At 46.3% G+C, this 20,073-nt stretch overlaps 1 protein-coding gene across 2 annotated transcripts; it reads left to right on the forward strand.

The window, feature by feature from the left end:
* Positions 1-706: 706 nt before the first annotated feature.
* LOC143297017 (15-hydroxyprostaglandin dehydrogenase [NAD(+)]-like) lies at positions 707-19,236 on the forward strand. Of its 2 annotated transcripts, XM_076609152.1 has the most exons (9): positions 707-890; positions 3,162-3,276; positions 12,218-12,341; positions 12,983-13,089; positions 13,431-13,527; positions 14,358-14,434; positions 14,940-15,082; positions 17,655-17,832; positions 17,863-19,236. In XM_076609152.1, exons 2-9 carry the CDS (start codon positions 3,184-3,186, stop codon positions 17,866-17,868), a joined length of 825 nt encoding a protein of 274 aa, XP_076465267.1. In that variant the 5' UTR covers positions 707-890; positions 3,162-3,183; the 3' UTR covers positions 17,869-19,236. The 2 variants fall into 2 exon arrangements, with proteins under 2 accessions (XP_076465267.1, XP_076465266.1); XM_076609151.1 differs by having other exon boundaries at positions 708-890; positions 17,655-19,236.
* Positions 19,237-20,073: the final 837 nt, after the last annotated feature.

Below are 20,073 nucleotides of genomic sequence, written 5' to 3' on the forward strand. Positions count from 1 at the left end.
AAGTCTAGGCAACGACATGCAGTACGAAATAAAAGAATGGGTATAAAATAGATTTGAACCCCCTACCCCCAAAGGGAAAAAAATCTTGCCAACAAAAAGTCGTCCGTGACACACACACACACACATGCACGCACGCGCGCATGCACACACACACACACACACACACACACACACACACACAGTATAACATAATACCATAGTTAGTCCTTGATATCTGCACCAATTATTGTATTGTGAGACACGTAGACACACACACACACACACACACACACTCACACAGAAATGGACACACGCACATATACACACACACTCGCATACACACAGAGTATAACACAATACCATTGTTCGTCCCTGCTATCTGTACCTTTGACTGCGGTTTTGTGAAACACACATACACACGCATTTTACACGGCATACACGTACACACACACACACACAGAGTATAGCACAATACTATAGTCAGTCCTTGATATTTGCACCAATTATTGTATCGTGAGACACACACACACACACACACACACACACACACACACAGAGATAAGCCTATATCCTTTCAAGTATCTTGATAAGCTTGATACACAACCTACATACGTTTGCCTTCTTGCCAGTGTTGCTGTGTCACTTGATACCTGGTGAACGTGTTTGTGAATGTCGGTCCAACTGCCTTCTGATTGGCTAGGGTGGGTGAGTGGCTGGGTGGGAAAGAGGGTGGTGCTGGAACTGGGGTGGCTGGAGGTGTAACTGACGAGTGTCCAACTGTCTCAGTGGTGTGGGTCAGGTGACACCAGTGCACTGATTCGGCGGTCGTCTGGACCACCAAGGTGTCAAATACTTGTCTCAGGTCCACTCACTGGCTGAATCCGTGTGTAGCTGCACACGTTGGCTGTGAGGTAAGTCCTGTTCGTTAGTGTGTGTGTGTGTGTGTGTGTGTGTGTGTGTGTGTGCCGGTGTGTGCGTGTGTGTGCCGGTGTGTATGTGTGTGTGTGTGTGTGCGCGCGCCAGCCTGAGTTTAGCGGCGGTGTGTACGTGTGCCAGTGTGTGTGTGCGCCCGATTATGTGTGTGCGTTCGTGGGCCCGTGTGTCACAGTTTGTGTGTGTGTGTGTGTGTGTGTGTGTGTGTGTGTGTGTGTGTGTGCGCGCGCGTATTTATAGTGATGTATGTGTGTGTGTGTGTGTGTGTGTGTGTGTTTTCACAGGTCTGCGGCGTGCTGCGGCATAAAAAACGATAATTTTAAGAGATTGGTTAAGAGATTAACAAAAAGAAAAAAAAGAAAAAAAGGAAGATAGTTTCACACGACAGATAAAAACAACACAACGTTCAGCACTGGAAACTCATACACACAGCAATGGATAGGGCGTTCTTTGATACTTTGATTCAGCTTTTATTTCCCACTAGCCTCAGTAACAGGGCCCCACTGACCTATTTTTACACGAAGCTCTGGGTTGGACTCTGATGCATGCATGAGTCGACTTGAATTTTTCATCGTCTCCGGTGGGGCCCTGTACGGGGGAAAAAGAAATCTTTTTGGGGGGCCGGGGGGGAGGTCGTGCCCTTTTGCCATTCAACATCTGTCGAGTAGAGTGTCATTGGTCGCACAGGGCACCGCAGTACACGTAAACTAGTGACCTGTTTATTTTCTCATGAGGTAAGAAAAATGTACGCGAGAATAGTTGATATTTTTCACAGGTATTGCATGCTCGCCTGCAAACGATACTTCTTTTTTCTTCTTCCTCACCTCCTTGAAACTGAAACTGGAACTAAGTCACATAACACCCCCCACCCCAACCCCGCTTCTCTTCATGACTTCCCTTCTGCTGCTGCTCCCCCTTTGACCACTTGCTCTCTCTCTCTCTGTGATCACACATTAATTAAAAAAAAAAAAAAAATCTGTCCCTCTTTCTGCATTCTCAGCACTCTCAGGTCGTCGGTCTGTTTCTGTCTGTATGTCTGTCTCTCTCTCTCCTTTCCTCTTATCTCGCTCACACCCCATCAGTCTCTCTTCCCCGGCCTCTATTGTGTCACACACACACACACACACACACGTTGATTTGTTTTTTTGACAGAGACAAGATAAAGAATGATGAGGTGTGCAGTTGTTTTTTTTACCGACTGCCCTTGTGTTGGCCGATATCTTAAGATTCGGTTGACATGACCTTCGTTCTCTGTCTCTGTCTGTCTGTCTCTCTCTCTCATGCAATCTCTTTCTCTCCCCTCCTTCCACCCACTCAGTTGATCACCGTGGTTATCAATATATATATATATATATATATATATATATATATATATATATATATATATATATACATTTTAAAAGTATCATTATTTTGTTTCAAAATACTATGATGTCTTTTATATCACTTTACCGCTTCAGCAAATGCATTAACAAGTGAACAAGCAGGAGAGAACGTGCACGCTTTAATCGTCCAACTTACCTGCATTCTCCATTTTGCCCTCCTTCCAGTGTGTCCTCCCGGGTTAAAACTTAAGTTTAGGTAATATACTGACGGTGATTTGATCAACAATAAAATTATGTAGTTCTGTGACTGCGGTTAGAATGCATATAATGGTATTACGCGAAGGTACGAGGAAGTATAGTGTGTCTGAATATATATCTCTTTGTACAACACCATCATGGATATAATTACACACACACACACACACACACACACACACACACCCGGCACACCAGCATACAAATATATCCATACATCCATCTACACACACACACACACACTCGGCACACAGATGTATCTATACATCCATCCATCCACACATATACACACACACGCGCGCGCACGCGCACGGCACACCGGCATACAAATATATCTATACATCCATCCACACACACACACACACACACACAGTGGCACACACACGGCACACAGGCATACAGATATATCTATACATCCATCCACACACACTCACACACACACACACGGCACACCAGCATACAGATATATCTATACATCCATCCACACACACACACACACACACACACGCGCGCGCACACAACACACCGGCATACAGATATATCTATACGTCCATCTACTTATACACACACATTCACACACACACGCACATACCACACACACACACACGCACATACCACACACACACACACACACAATCATATTTGTCAGTGTCCACGCTACATGTGCAGGAGCTCTTAGAGTCACACAAGGATGGATCTTTCGGGCCGGGGGGTGTTTCTCACGGGGGGAGCGCAAGGGATCGGACGCTGTATTGCTGCCGCCCTGTTGGGAAAAGGAGCCAGGGTATGTACACCTATGTATGTATGGTGTGTCCATCGAGATCGATGATGACCATCGTTGTCATCCAGATGGGGGATGGGGGATGGGGGGAGGGTGGTGGTGGGGTGGGGGGAAGGATGCTCATGAATCTATCTGTGAGTGCGCAGATGGCTGAATAGTCCAATCTGCGCACGAAATGTTCGCTGACAGTTGGGGCAGACAAAGACAGGCATATCATTGTCAGGGAGCTTGTTTGCCCGTGACTTTCTGGCCTGCCTCTTCTCGACAGTTGCAGCAGTCCTGTTGGCCTCGCACAACCTGGCGCCTTTGTGCACAGCAGCGCGCCATTTGTCACGGTCCACTGCAGATTCCTCCCAGGAGTCAGGGTTGATATCAAACGCTTTCAGAGAGACTTTCAGAGTATCTCTGAAGCGCTTCTTCTGACCTCCGTGTGATCTCTTCCCTTGTTGCAGCTCGCCATAGAAGAGCCTTTTGGGCAGCCGATGGTCTGGCATGCGCGCCACGTGTCCAGCCCAGCGAAGCTGGGACTGCATCAGGATGGTGAAGATGCTGGGAAGGGTGGCTTTTGCGAGCACCTCTGTGTCAGGGGTCTTGTCTTGCCACTTGATGTTCAGTAGCTTCCTGAGGCATGTTGTGTGGAAGTGGTTCAGCTTCTTGGCATGTCGTTGGTACACTGTCCAAGTTTCGCAGGCGTACAGTAGTGTGGGGAGAACTACTGCTCTGTAGACCTTTAGCTTGGTCTCAAGACTAATGCCTCTTCTGTTCCAGACATTTGCATTGAGTCTACCAAAAGCTGCGCTTGCTCTTGCAATCCTGACGTTCACTTCATCGTCGATTGTCACATTTCGTGACAGTGTGCTGCCAAGGTATGTGAACCGCTCCACCGCACTGAGTCTCTGACCGTTGACTGTGATGTTGGGCTCAACGTAGGGTTTCCCTGGGGCTGGCTGATGGAGAACTTCAGTTTTCCTCGTGCTGATGGTAAGGCCGAAGTGCCTGCTGGCAGTGGCAAACTTGTCGACGCTGAGTTGCATGTCAGCTTCAGATCCAGCGTTGAGGGCACAATCATCAGCAAACAAAAAGTCTCTGATGATGTCTGTCATGACCTTCGTTTTTGCTTGAAGCCTTCTGAGGTTAAACAGCTTGCCATCTGTTCGGTACTTTAGGCCGATTCCAACATCGCCATCTCTGAAGGCATCAGTAAGCATTGCAGAGAACATGAGGCTGAACAGCGTTGGAGCCAGGACGCAGCCTTGCTTGACACCATTTGTGACAGCAAAAGGAGCAGATGTTTCACCATTGTCCTGGACTCGAGCCTGCATGCTTTCATGGAATTGGCTGACCAAGGAAATAAATTTCCGAGGGCATCCGTACTTGGCCATGATCTTCCACAGTCCCTCTCTACTCACGGTGTCGAAGGCCTTAGTGAGGTCGACATAGGTGGAGAACAGATCAGCATTTTGCTCCTGACATTTCTCTTGCAGCTGCCTTGCAGCAAACACCATGTCAGTGGTTCCGCGCTCTTTCCGGAATCCACATTGGCTCTCAGGCAAATAACCTTGGTCAAGGTGTGCTGTGAGGCGGTTAAGTAGGATCCTGGCAAGTATCTTGCCTGCGATGGAGAGCAAGGATATGCCCCGATGGTTATCACAGGCTTGCCGGTTCCCCTTTCGCTTGTACAAGTGAATGATAGATGCATCTTTGAAATCCTGGGGGATCGTCTCTTCTTTCCACATGAGTGAGTACAGCTGATGAAGCTTCTCAGTCAGCACAGTGCCTCCATCCTTGTAGACCTCTGCTGGTATGGAGTCTGAGCCAGGTGCTTTGCCACTGGATAGCAGACGGATTGCTTTCTGGGTCTCAAGAAGTGTTGGCGGATCGTCCAGTGCTTCGTTGGTGGGGACTTGTGGGAGACGGTCTATGGCTTCATCATTTATGGAGGAAGGGCGATTTAAGACACTGTTGAAGTGCTCAGCCCATCGTTCAAGAATGTTCTCCTTCTCGGTGATCAAGGTATTCCCATCTGCACTGAGGAGGGGGGATGATCCTGAGGATGTGGGGCCGTAGACTTCTTTTAAGGCATCATAGAACCTCTTCATATCGTGCCTGTCAGCATATCCCTGGATCTCATCAGCTTTGTCACTCAGCCACTTATCTTGCATCTGGCGTAACTTTTGCTGAACAGTCCTGCGGATGTCATTGTATGCATCCTTTTTTGATGTGGACTTTGGGTTGCTCAGGTGGGCTTGATGCAGACGGCGTTTCTCATCCAGAAGCTGCTTGATTTCATCACAGTTTTCATCAAACCAGTCTTTGTGCTTTCTGGTCATGGGTCCCAGGGTCTCTGAAGCTGTACTATAGATCAGCTCACGCAGGGTCCTCCAGTCAGACTCCACATTCTGGTTGTCCAGAGAGGCGGATTCCAGACGATCTTCCAGCAGCTCCACAAAGGACTGTTTGATGGTGATGCTTTTCAGCTTAGCGATGTTGAGCCGTTTTGGAGCCTTCTGGCCTTGGGGGCGTCTCTTGGGTTGGATTCGAATATTCAGCTTCGAGACTACAAGGCGATGGTCTGTCCAACATTCGGCGCCGCACATGGTCTTTGTTACACGTACATCTTGCCTATCCCTTTTCCTGACGATGACATAATCGATGAGATGCCAATGCTTTGAGCGAGGGTGCATCCATGACGTCCTGTTACGGGTAGGGAGGCAGAAAACTGTGTTGGTTATCAGCAGTTCGTGCTCTGCACAGGTCTGAAGCAAAAGCAATCCATTTGGGTTGCAGTGGCCCACACCGTGCTTTCCAATCACTCCATCCCAGGAGATGTAGTCAGAGCCAACTCTAGCATTGAAGTCCCCAAGAATGATGAGCTTGTCTGCTTTAGGGATGGCAGCAATGACAGAGTGAAGGTCCTCGTAGAACTTCGCCTTCACTTCATCCGGGTTGGTCATGGTTGGGGCGTAGGCACTGACAATGGTGAGGTGCTTCTGGCCAGATGCCAGTGGGAGTTTCATGGTCATAAGCCTATCGTTGACTCCCTTTGGGATTCCAGCTAGCTTGCTGACAAGTGCTGTTTTTACTGCAAAACCAACGCCAGCCTCACGTCGCTCTTCGCTTCCTCGTCCACTCCAGAAGAAGGTGTAACCAGATCCCCGTTCACAGAGCTCGCCTTCGCCTGCAAGCCGAGTCTCACTCAAGGCTGCGATGTCGATGTTGTATCTGGCGAGTTCGGATGCAACTAGTGCTGTTCTCCTTTGGGGTCTGTCCGTGTTATCTCTGTCCAGGAGAGTCCTTATGTTCCAAGCACCAATGGTGAGAGGAACGATCCTTGTTTTTTTCTTTTCTTTCTCTTTGTTTCGACCGCTGATGTAGGGTCCCCGCCAGCCGCGGTATGCTGGCCAGGGTGATATGGAGCAGGCAATTTTTAGGGCACCTTTTCTAGCCCCTTCCTCATGCCAGGGAGGTGAGCAGTGCATTCCTAAAGAGGGCTGCTCAGACGCTCAGACGGCTGCCGAGCTCCATCGCTGCTCCTGTCGACGAAGAACGACCCTATGGCCTGAGCCGCCTGCGTGCAGGTCTGCGGCTGCGACTGCCAGTGTACCCACACCTGTCGTTTCGTCGCTCGCCTGTCGCCACAGGACTTGGGGGTGATGAAATGATGAAGGATGAAAGGTCATTTTGGATGACTGATGACTTGCGCGATGAGTTTGTTTAAAGTGAAGAGGAGTTGCGCAACGTCGACCTCACTCTCTCGTCCGGGTCCACCAATTTCCAGTGGCAAGACTAAGTCGAGACGACTGGATGATGAGCACGGATGCAGTGGATGACCAAGATATCCTTTCAGTGTCTCATCTTGCTCTCTGCACTCCACAGTGCGTTGCTGTAACCGCCTTCCTCTCCGTTGAACCGATAGGTTTCTTCCGCAGATTCTGCCGGATCCAGATTTCGCATACATGGGTAGACACACCCCGGGGACCAACTGCGTGTGGCATGCACACAGCACAGTGGAGCTAGATGGCCGTCGGTGGCTCTCCTGAGCCGACGCCCTTTTATGGATCTCCATAAGGGTGTCTAGCCACCCGCCTCACCAGTCCCAGAAGGGAGCGGTGGAAGTGCCGGTTTAGTCGTCGGCAACCCGACCCTGAACAGGTTGTACTGGATTACAGGTTACCAGTAGCAGATCTAATGACCTGACCTAATACAAGCGGAAAGTGTCGTTTTCTAGCACACCCTCGCTGGTGGTGTAGGTATGCCATTTCTCTTGTAGAGCTGTACGTGTCTGTGTGTGGGTGGAAGCACTCTCTGCCCCCCCCCCCACCCCACATCCCTGTCGGGGTATCTCTTTCAGTGTAAGTAAAGTAGTAGACTGTCATTACATTCCGGAAAGTCTGTGCCCTTTATTCCCCCCCCCCCTTTTCTATCGCTCTTTTTCGTTTCTAATCCTTTCCTTTTGTCGCGTATTCCTTTCTTAAAGATTGTCTACCATTGCTGGTCCATCGATTTATAATTATCATCTAATATACACAACAAACATTGGCGGGGTAAATAAAAAACAAAAAACAAAAACGGTCATACACGTAAAATGTTACATGTCTGTCTGAGTGTGTATGTGTGCGCGTCTGAAATCTGATTGAATGACACAGGAAACGAATGATGAGCGCCCAGTGGCAGCCGTCAGTCGGCTCTACCCAGGTAGGCAGCCTGTGGTGCAAATGTCCCCGTGTATGTAAAGCGCTTAGAGCTTGGTCTCTGACCGAGGATAGGCGCTATATAAGTATCCACATCAATCAATCTATGACAATCCTTGAATATTTTCTTTCAGGCCTTGATAGAACTAATTGGACATTCTTACAATTTTTTTTTGTTTCCAGTTATTTTAATTTTATTTTTCATTATGATTTTTTTTTTAAGGTGTGAGGCGCCCGTTACCAGTGTTTAGTTTTGTGTGCCTGTTATTGTATCATAATTCTGTTTGTTGTGTATAAACATGTTTATGTTCAGGTTATTATTTTCTCATCATCTCAGTGGAGTCGAAAAATCGACGCTGGGAATGAAAGGGTCAAGGTCAGAGGCATGTTTTACTAGATTTATGTACATGAACATGGCCGTGTGCTTGTGTCTGTTTTTCTTTTCCATTTATTTCCGGAGACTGTTATTGTTTTACTCCCCCCCCCCCTCTTCTCCTACACGATAACAATCACATGTTAATCTCAACACTCTGGCAAAATGTATTCAATCACCGGTATGTGTGTGTGACGGGACATTAAACAAAATTCCTCCACCTCCAACGATAGTCATATCGGCAGGTGTTTTTTTTTCTTTCCTACCGTGATTTGGGCCTGTGTGGTCCATTACACACACACACTCACATACACACTCTCACACACACACACCCAGACACACACTCACACCCACACACACACACATACACACACACTCTCTCTCTCTCTCTCACACACACACTCACATACACTCACACACACACACACACACACACACTCACACACACACACACTCGCACACAGACACACACACACACTCACACACATACAATCACACACACACACACACTCACTCACACACATACAATCACACACACACACACATACATTCACGCACACACACACACTCACACACACACATACACTCACACACATATACAATCACACACACACACACACACACACACTCTCTCTCTCTCTCTCTCACACACTCTCTCTCTCTCACACACACACACGCACACACACACACACACACACACACACACACACACACACACACACACACACACACACACACAGAGCACTCACAGATAGCATAGGTCTGCTACACAGATAGACACAAATTAACACAGTGACGGTACAACACATAACGAGACAATCACTCCTAACACGTCAAGAATACCAAACAGGCAAAGGACACTGAGATTTTGCGTTAAAAAAACCCAACTTTCAGACACATTTCAGACGCATGAGGACTTAAGACCGGTGAATTTAAGACCTTTCAGCTTCATCAGACCTAAGAACAAAACCAGTGGTTTCAGTTTCAGTTTCAAGGAGGTGTTAACTCTTTCACCGCCACGTTTCTGTGTCAAAAAGCGAGCTCGCTTCTCTGCTGCAGCAGCTGACAGTTTGTCATCACCAATCCGTAGCTTAATACATACACATTAAAACATAATACGAATGAAAGATACACACACCAAGGCAAATGACTGAAATCAAACGAGAATAACAGCAAACGGGCTGCCTTTTGCGAAAACTGCATTCTCACACAAGCGTGCAATATAGAGTGGAATGTTGGCCTAGAGGTAACGTGTCCGCATAGGAAGCGAAAGAATCTGAGAGCGTTGGTTCGAATCACGGCTCAGCCGCCGATATTTTCTCCCCCCTCCACTAGACCTGGAGTGGTGGTCTGGACGCTAGTCATTCGGACGAGACGATAAACCGATGTCCCGTGTGCAGCATGCACTTAGCGCACGTAAAAGAACCCACGGCAACAAAAGGGCAACAAAATCCACATCGATAGGAAAAACAAAACAAAACAAACAAAAATGCACGCAAAAAAAAAAAGAAAAAAAAAGGGTGGCGCTGTAGTGTAGCGACGCGCTCTCCTTGGGGGAGAGCAGCCCAAATTTCACACAGAGAAATCTGTTGTGATAAAAAGAAATACAAATACAAATATCGCACACAGGGACACATCACGCACATATGCCATCAATGTTTGCAGTGTCACACACACACACCCAGACCAACATACCTTGCCCCACCATCCACTGACATACATGCAGATAAGGACATACATAAGGACACACACAGGGGACAAATGCACTCCGTATTATCAAGAGTGCGAAAACTGGACTCACAAAGCTTGCACAGCTGTCAGAGGTAATTACGTCTTTTACGGCTGCTTTAACTCACTCAGTACGGCCAGTTCTCTCTTCTCCTCTACACAGACCCCTCGGATGTCCAGTGGGTGTCTGAATGACCCAAGCTTTAGCTTCTGTCGTCAGAATTGTGGTATTCTTTGTCAACATTCACCTCTTCAGTATAAGGGCCTTCCGCTTGCAATATTTTGATGGTGGTAATTGGGGTGAAACGCTGTTAACGTCGTCTCTTTCGCCGTTCGTATGAAGAGAGTTAATGACAAACAGGGAGCGTGTGTTTATTCGCGTTTATTACTTTATTGTTGTTAATTTTGAAGCCTGTCATGATGACGTCGAGACGTTCCATTAACAGGAAGCTCAGCTTACGTTGACATGTGGTTTAATTTTCCAGGCTCTGGGCTGAATGTGTGTGTGTGTGTGTTGTGTTGTGTTGTGTTGTGTTGTGTGTGTGTGTGTGTGTGTGTGTGTGTGTGTGTGTGTGTGTGTGTGTGATGTGATGTGATGTGATGTGATGTGATGTGTGTGTGTGTGTGTGTGTGTGTGTGTGTGTGTGATGTGTATGTGTGTGTGTGTGTGTGGGGGGGGGAGTTCTTTTACGTGCGCAAGGTGCATGCTGCACATGGGACCTCGGTTCATCGTCTCATCCGAATGACTAGCGTCCAGACCACCACTCAAGGTCTAGTGGAGGGGGAGAAAATATCGGCGGCTGAGCCGTGATCCCAACCAGAGCGTTCAGATTCTCTCGCTTCCTAGCCGAATGCGTTACCTCTAGGCCATCACTCCACACATGGACACTCTATTGGCAGAGAAGGGTTTTAACCATTTTGCCACCTTCTAAACTTTAAACGGATCTCTTCCTCATGTATCATCAAGCATAGACCCCCCCCCCCCCAAGCCCCCCCCCCCTCTCCTCCCCCCCTCCCCCACCAATCCCCGCGCCTCCAAATTATTTGGCCATTCATGCACTATTAAATTTTTTGTTGTTGTTATTTTTACTTTATTTATTTTATTTTATTATTATTTTATTTTATTTTATTTATTTATCTATTTCATTTTATTTCGTTCTCAAGGCCTGACTAAGCGCGTTGGGTTACGCTGCTGGTCAGGCATTTGCTTGGCAGATGTGGTGTAGCGTATATGGATTTGACCGAGCGCAGTGACGCCTCCTTGAGCTACTGATACTGATACTGACACGGTGACCCCAGTTTTGATTTCCCATACACTTCCGTGCCGGTGGACAGCTCCTGTCAGTCTTTGGTGTCTGCAGAGTCAGGTGGTCTGTCACTTGGAACGACTTGGTGACGACCTTCACCCCAAGGGAGTGTTTTCACTCAGCCTGACTCCTTAACTGAGCGATTATTGTCCTCAGTTGCCGGGGCAGGTTGGGGCTTAGCAGTTGATTAACCCGCGCATTTCTGAACAAGAGCTTTCACTACTGAACACCAGAGAAGTGATTCAGAGGCAACGCGGGGTCTCCTCTGGTGTGTGTGGGTCTTGGCAGCCTAACATTGATTTGCGCTGTCTGGATTGCTGGTACTGAGACTGTGGCTGATGAGCCTGGACATGGCTGTGAAAAGGAAAGGGTAGCGGCTAATGCCACTCATAGACACTAGAATTCCCTGAGATAGTAGTGTCTATGTGCCACTGAAGGGGTGCCGACGCTGGGACAGATTAAAAAACAAACAAATCAACCAAACAAAAAACCACTTGAAGTGTGGAACTGTCACAGGTTCAACTGTCACAAGGTTCTGTTCCGTGACATCGATACCGATGTCGGTGTAGCTTTATGTACAGCATTGTACCTGTTTCTGTTCTCTTGGAACTGAGTGTGAAAAGAAAAAGGAATGATCTTGCCTCATTTTTTCCCCTTGTATATCAAGCTGGTTTCAGACTGCATCAGCGCTATACACAGAAATCTGTTGTGATAAAAAAGAAAAAGAAATACAAATACAAATGTGTAAATGACAGGCAACGGTAACATTATTCAGATAATGGCCTGTTCAGTGTCCTGTGACGTCAGTGCTGAGGTGGGTATCACTTTACGTGTCACTGTGACAGGTTCTCTTCTGTGACGTCAATCCTGACGTAGGCAAAGCGACAGAAGAGGAACTGCAGAAACAATATGGAGCCGACAACGTGGCATTTGTGCAGTGTGACGTCACTAACGCCGATCAACTGAAAGGTAGGGACACCACACACCCAGCTGTGCCCATCCCAGAGAATGACAAATGCTCAAAGAAGTGAGTGAATGCAATAAAATGAACACACGCATTGTGGGTAAGTAAGTAGCTCGTTGCTGGCTCAATGCCATGCCAACTGCATAGGTTATCTATTGGCAGTTTTCCTTTCTTTTTTAAGATTTGGAAAATAGATTGTATTAAAAGTGCATAGAATAGACTGAAAACTTCGAAACGATGCTAGATAGATTCACTATTGAAAGGTTTCATTATTATTACCACACTGGTTCAATTCAATTCAATTAAAAAAAAAAAAAACACACTCACACAAACATAAAAACAACAACCAACTATGTCTGATTCAAGCTATTAAAATAGAAATGTTTGGATGATTATGATGTCTGAGACCATTTTAAGTGCTAATTTTTTCTCGTTCACTGGATGAATTCGTGGTTGACTGATCTGTTATCTACTGCCTGATTCATCCATTTATTGGTTGACTGGTGAGTTATTGACTGACTGTGTAGATGTTCTGTAAAGCGGATGTGTTCAATTTTGGTGGTTATTAATTGATTCACGTACTTGTTCGTTGGATGATTGATGGACTGATTGACTCAAATGCCTGATTGACTGATTGATTGTACAGCGGCTTTTGACGCAGCCGTGAGCAAGTTTGGCGCTGTGGAGATCTGCGCCAATAATGCTGGGATCATGAACGAGAAAATCTGGGAGAAAATGATCGCCATTAATACGGTACAGTCATGATCCACACGCTTTGTACCTCCTGTTTATTTGTCGGTCTTCTCTACACGTCATTTGTCTCTGTCTTTCCCGTTTCTCTCTCCATCTTTGTAATTTGTAATTTTCTCTTTTTGTTACAACAGATTTCTCTATGTGAAATTCGGGCTGCTCTCCTCAGGGAGAGCACGTCGTTAGACTAAATGTGTGTGGGTATAATCTATGCACAGGGCGAAAAACTGTGGAAGGAAAAAAAAAAAGCACAAAATGTTTGAACCTGTCGAAAATATCCTGTTTTACAGTGTAATCATTACTTGTTGTTACTGATGCTATTCACACATCTGTATATTTTCCAGACGGCTCAGATCCGAGGCAGCCAGCTGGCGTTTGAACACATGAGGCGGGATAAGGGTGGGAGAGGGGGAGTTATCGTCAACACAGTTTCTGTTGCCGGTGAGATTACGAAATTCATAGAAAAAGATTTCATTAGTAACATGAAAATAACTTGTCCCCAAAAAATCATCATTTACAAAGCTGATTCTTTTTGTCACCCCTAAATCTGCTAAGAATCATGGGGGCGCCTCACTGAAGGACTGTTCACCAGATTCCTCCAGGTTCTGTCGGTTGTGTGTCAAAGTCTGGGTTTCTGCAAATAGTTCCCTGCAAAGTCCAGTCTTTTAAAAAGCCTGGCGAGCTCTTGCTCACTGCCCATCAAACCATTGATGTTATCAGTGAAGTGAAAGTTCGTGCTGGTTATTTCACCAATGCTGGCTGTGCTAACACGATGTTCAAGCTCGTCAGTCACTATGCGCTTTATGAATATGTTGAAAAGCGTGGGGGTCAGAAGGCAGCACTGACAAACTCCAATCAAAGAATGAAACTACGTTCCAATCGCACCATTTGTGAGTACCACATTGGTCGCTTTGGAGTGTAGTTGCTGGATGGTGCTGGTTTGCTTTGCCTGATGTTAAATGTCTTTAATGTGGCCCATATGCCTCTGTTAGACTCTGTCAAACGCCTTCTTGAAGTCTGTGAGAGCATGGTTGAGCAGCCTCAGGCATTGGACGTATTTTAGCAGAGGATACGTAGATTAAAGATCTGTTCGATGATGCAGTAAGTTATTGTAAATATTGTGATGATATGTTTTCATTTGCTTTTATGTGATTGTACATTTTGACATTGTAAAGAGATTGAACTTGATTCGGCAGTTTTTATAGCACTCAATGTAAATGTTATCATTACTATCATCATTATCATCATCATCATTGTTATCTTATGTGCAGGGCTAAATCGACACTATTGGCTTCCTGTCTACGTGGCTTCTAAACATGCAATGATTGGTTACACCACTAGCTGTGCGGTGAGTTTACATCTACAAGTCTACACTTCTTTTTTCGATGTATTGTTCATCCCCCGAAAACGGACTATGTCTGCCTGAATGACAGGAGCACATAAGGTCATAAATATAAAGCCCTTGCTATGGATATGGGGGTTTTGCAGTCCACAAACACAGAAGTTACTGGTGCTGTTTTGTGTGAACGTGAAAGAGAGAGAGAGAGAGAGAGAGAGTGTGCGTGTGTCTATTTAAGTGTGTGTGTGTGTGTGTGTGTACGTGTACGCGCACGCGCGTGCCAACGCGTGTGCGTGTGTATGTACGACGAGGAGGTTGAAAAGGACACCCACACGACAAGATTTCATCACTGCACGCAAATAGACATCAAACGACACAAAGAATCAACAGCTTTACAATGTATAATTGTTTTTCACAAACCCAACAGATTAATTTTTACAAATTACATCCGACTGAAACAAAAGCCAGCTGTTTCAAGGGGAGAGGGGTTGGGGGCGGGGTGGGATGTTTCCAGGCAGACCCGGACATTGTGGCCCAGGGTGTCCGCTGGTGCTGCTTGTGCCCTGTGCCCGTCAACACCGCCCTGCTGGACTTCAAGGGAGGCGAGGTGAAGAACGACCAGGAGCTCACCAAGATCATGGAACCCTTGAAGATCCAGTGAGTGAGACAGGGAGGGAGGGAGAAGGAAGGGCGGGCAGTCTGAGGGTCACCAAGATCATGGAACCCTTGAAGATCCAGTGAGTGAGACAGGGAGGGAGGGAGAAGGAAGGGCGGGCAGTCTGAGGGGTCACCAAGATCATGGAGCCCAAGTAGATCCAGTGAGTGAGACAGGGAGGGAGGGAGAAGGAAGGGCGGGCAGTCTGAGGGTCACCAAGATCATGGAGCCCAAGTAGATCCAGTGAGTGAGACAGGGAGGGAGGGAGGGAGAAGGAAGGGCGGGCAGTCTGAGGGCCACCAAGGTCATGGAGCCCAAGTAGAAGAGCCCAAGTAGATCCAGTGAGTGAGACAGGAGGGAGGGAGAAGGAAGGGCGGGCATGTGAGGGTCACCAAGATCATGGAGACCAAGTAGATCCAGTGACTGAGACAGGGAGGGAGGGAGGGAGAAGGAAGGGCGGGCAGTCTGAGGGCCACCAAGAGTCATGGAGCCCAAGTAGATTCAGTGAGTGAGACAGGGAGGGAGGGAGGGAGAAGGAAGGGCGTGCAGTCTGAAGGTCCGTGGAGGATGAAGTGAGCATGACAGCAGGTAGGGACAGGGATGAGGATCGGCATTTTCTTTCATCTCAGAAATGGGGCATGGGTTATTCCAGGAGAGAGTGAGTATGATCTCAGAAATGGGGCATTGGTTGTGTCATGAGAGAGTGAGTATGATGTCGGAAATGTGGTACGGTTATGTCATGAGTGAGTATGATCTCAGAAATGGGGCACGGGTTATGTCATGATTGAGTATTTGAGTATGATTTCAGAAATGGGGCTTGGGTTATGTCATGATTCAGTATGATCTCAGAAATGGGGCTTGGGTCGTGTCATGATTGAGCATGATCTCAGAAATGGGGCTTGAGTTGCGTCATGATTGAGCATGATCTCAGAAATGGGGCTTGGGTTGTGTCATGATTGAGCATGATCTCAGAAATGGGGCTTGGGTTGTGTCATGATTGAGCATGATCTGAGAAATGGGGCACGGATCTATCGAGGGGATGGGGGAGGACCAACCTCTTGATCTTGGCATTATGAGCTTCAGTGAGTGGTTGACAGAGTGCGAATAACCATGGACATGGAGGAGGTTGGCTCAATGAATCAAGAAGTGTGGTGAGCTGAGAAATGGAAGGAGAAATGTCAGTATCTGGAGTATCTGTGAATGATGGAGTGAGGAACGATTATACAGATAATGTGGAAAGAGGGGAGACAAGGATCTGCATCCTGAGAGGTGCCGGATAATCGAATAAGTATCATTATAGGTTGTTAGGGGAGAGAGAGAGAGAGAGAGAGAGAGAGAGAGAGAGAGAGAGAGAGTGCGTGTCTGTGTATGAGGTCGATAGAGAGAGAGAGAGAGAGAGAGAGAGAGAGAGAGAGAGAGTGCGTGTCTGTGTATGAGGTTGAGAGAGAGAGAGAGAGAGAGAGAGAGAGAGAGAGAGAGAGAGAGTGAGTGCGTGTCTGTGTATGAGGTCGATAGAGAGAGAGAGATACAGACAGACAGACAGAATCAGAGAGACAGAGAGTGCGTGTCTACGTATGAGGTCGTACCCCCTATATCCCCACACCCATTCAATCTCTTCAAACCGCTTACATACAGATGGTTCACAAAGTGAAGGACCATAGGGTAACTTACAGTTTTCTTCTTGTTTTGTTCTTCCTGTCTTGCTTTGTTTTTTTCGGCGAGCGGTGGTGTATACAACCAATGTATCGAGCACCTCTCGTAAATTGCTTTCTAACACGTACACTTCCATTTTTACACAGGAAAAAAACAACAACCAAACCTATAGCTATTGTTTATTATATAAGGATGGAGTCTCCCGTCGGACCGACGGATGAGTAGGCAGGCAGGCTTATCTGTCGGTGTGTGTCCTCATATGGGAGAAGAGGCCGATTCTGGATGCGCAGCACTTCCCACAGGTGTTGCAAGGGAAAACATCTCCAGAAGTTGAGCCCTGTTTCCTTCGCTCACGCTTCTCCTTAATGGCCAGCGTTCTCTTGTTTTCAAACGTCTTTATGCCACTAGAGCACAACATCCTCCAGCGAGAGCTGTCAAGGACACCAGTTTCCCAGGAAGCGATGTCAATGTCACAGGCTTTGAGGTTTGTCTTCATGGAAAAAAAGCATAGCTATTGTTTATTATATAAACCAGTGAAATAAAACCCATACATTTTTGACTTGACTATTGATTTTTCAAACGCATTGTTCGAGTTGTACACGGCAAACACGTGCCTGAAACAGTCGACTTTGTATTCATCGAGATTAAAAACAACAACAACATTAAAAAAAAGAGAGAGAGATATGTTTTCATGAAGCGGTTCTTGATTTTGTGTAAAGTGTGAAGAATTCCTCTCCCTCCTCCCTCTCCATGACTTTCGTGGGAAACACCAGTCGTAGACCATAATGCCCCTTGCATACTTTCAATCATCCCTGGAAGTTTTAAAAAACAAACAAAAACATTTTCTGAAAAAAATATCTGATTTTAAGGAGCTGTCCTTGACTTTGTGTAAAGCGTGAAGACCTCCTCTCTCCTTGACAGACCTGAGGACGTGGCCACAGCCTTCCTGAAGCTGGTGCAGGACGTGGACAACAACGGCAAGATCCTGGTGGCGGGCAGGCAGGCCATGTACCGCCAGAGGATGCTGGTGGATGAGGATGGGGCATCCAACCCCGTGGTGGTGGACACGCCCCTCACCCAGCACCCCTCGGTGCCCGGACAGTAGACAGACACGGCCAGTAGACAGGGCCAGTAGACAGGGCCATAGACACGGCCATAGACACGGCCGGTAGACGCGAGATAAGCCGATAAAGGAACAGTTGGAACATGCTGATGAGGCACTGCACGTGTTTATATATTCAGTTATTTATCTATCTATTGATTTTTTTTTCAAGAACTGTGTCTTTTTTAATCAACAAAAATGATTATTTTGCTTTCTGATATTACGTTTTGTGCTCAACGCTCGGTATATGTATATATCAGAAATTGACACAAGCTTACAGTTGGGCCAACAGTAAAGTGGGAGCTGTATGATCAATGGTCACTCAACTGTGATTAGAAATCATTTACATCTTAGTCTTTTGAAAAGGACTATGACTTTCATATGAGGCAAGATTGCCCTGGCTCCTTGTGCTGCAGCCTTGGGGGCTAGTTGACCTTTCAGAACCACCCCCAACGCCCGCTGTCCTGAGCCCCCTAAGCCGAGAGAGTGGGGATATAACTTTTTGGACAAGACGCCCTCCACTATAATCAGATTCTAGCCAAGATAGTTGGGGACAGCAGTACTCCTCTGCTGTTCTGGTGGTCATGGTCGGACAAGACTGGGTAATATACATTATACCCTGTTTTATTTTACTTTCCTTGCTGTAAACTTACACACAAAATTCTATTAGTTTAAATGAAAATGCGTTTCTTTTGATAGTGAAAAAAAACACGTTATTTTTATCGTTCAGCTTGATCTTTCTGAGTTTTATTTTTCTAATTACTTTTTCTTCAAAATTGCTTTGTTTAATTTTATTTTACTTTCTCTTCCTCCATTCGTAACTTTCTTCCTATATTTTATTGAACATGCGGGGGGCGGGGGGTGGGTGGGGGAGGAGGTTAAAGCACGATTTGATATTTTTCATGAAGAATTTTCTATAGTTCTTACTTCTTGTTGTCCTTCTTTAATTCAGGGTGAGGTAACTATGCATTATAACCACGAAGACGGAGCACCAAGTTAACCTGCAGATTACTCGCTTCATCTAGCTTTTTATTTTTTATTATTTTATTATTTTTTATTTTTTAATAGAAAATCAAAATGTTACCCCCCCCCCCCTCCGCTCTTTTATTGAACTCCATTTTCTGTCTTCCCGATAAAAGCCATTTTCTTTTATATCTGTATCTTCATTTCACTCACATTTTATCTGCATGACAAGGCTTGAGTTGAGGTTGATTGCTGGTCAGAAAAAGTAGATAAATATTTTTGTGAAGGAGATTTGTTCATTTCTGAGCAGAGTTTTGCTGTCTGTAGAATGATGCTGCGATGCTGGATTTTTGTGCTTATTTATTTATTTATTTTAATCAGCAAAACTGATGTGTATTGTGATTTCTATGGCGACAGACAATAAAAATGGAACCGGTCTGTGTGTGTGTGTGTGTGTGTGTGTGTGTGTGTGTGTGTGTGTGTGTGTGTGTGCGCGCGCACTTCGTCCTTTAGGTTGGTTCTTTTGGATCCAATCTTTTGATATCATGAGGCAACACACTTAATGTATACCTATTACCAATCTACTCCTGTAAAACGGTGTCAAATGGCTGATTGTCACTTTTGCACACACATTCTCACATTTAGCGCCCATTTTAAGGAAAAAACACAGACATAATGATGGTATGATGATATGGACACTTATATATCGCCTGTCCTCGGGCGAAGACCAAGCTCTAAAAAAAAGTTTCGATTTCGATTTACAAACACGGAGTAATTTGGACAACAGGCTGCCTACATGGGTAGAACCGACTGACAGCTGCCACTGGACGCTCACCATTCGTTTCCCGTGTCATTCAATCATGTTTCAGTCGCGCACCTTTATACTCATACGGACATCTAACATTTTACGTGTATGACCATTTCGTTTATTTGGCCCGCCATGTAGGCAGCCATGTTCTGTTTTCGGGTGTGGGGGTGGGGTGGGTGGGTGCATGATGGGTATGTTCTTGTTTTCATAACCCAACGATCGTTGACGTGAATTGCGGGATCTTTAACGTGCGTATTTGATTTTCCGCGTGCGTGTACACACGAATGGGATTCAGGCACTAGCAGATCTGCACACATGTTGACCTGGGAGATCGGTATAATCTGCACACATTACCCGCCAGGCGCCGTTACCGAGATTCGGATCCGGGACCCTCAGATTGAAAGTCCAACGCTTTAACCACTCGGCTATTGCGTCCCGTCTGAGGAACAGGCCAAATATTCAAACAG

Source organism: Babylonia areolata, chromosome 22 (genome assembly GCF_041734735.1).
Source record: "Babylonia areolata isolate BAREFJ2019XMU chromosome 22, ASM4173473v1, whole genome shotgun sequence".
NCBI classification, from domain to species: Eukaryota; Metazoa; Mollusca; class Gastropoda; order Neogastropoda; family Buccinidae; genus Babylonia; species Babylonia areolata.

What these genes read in the sequence shown, in the direction of transcription:
- LOC143297017 (XM_076609152.1), top strand. Translation starts at nt 3,184, where the DNA reads ATGGATCTTTCGGGCCGGGGGGTGTTTCTCACGGGGGGAGCGCAAGGG. An exon ending in TGTTGGGAAAAGGAGCCAGG is followed by an intron (nt 3,277 to 12,217) that starts GTATGTACACCT and finishes TCACTGTGACAG; the next exon opens with GTTCTCTTCTGTGACGTCAA. An exon ending in GTTACACCACTAGCTGTGCG is followed by an intron (nt 14,435 to 14,939) that starts GTGAGTTTACAT and finishes GGATGTTTCCAG; the next exon opens with GCAGACCCGGACATTGTGGC.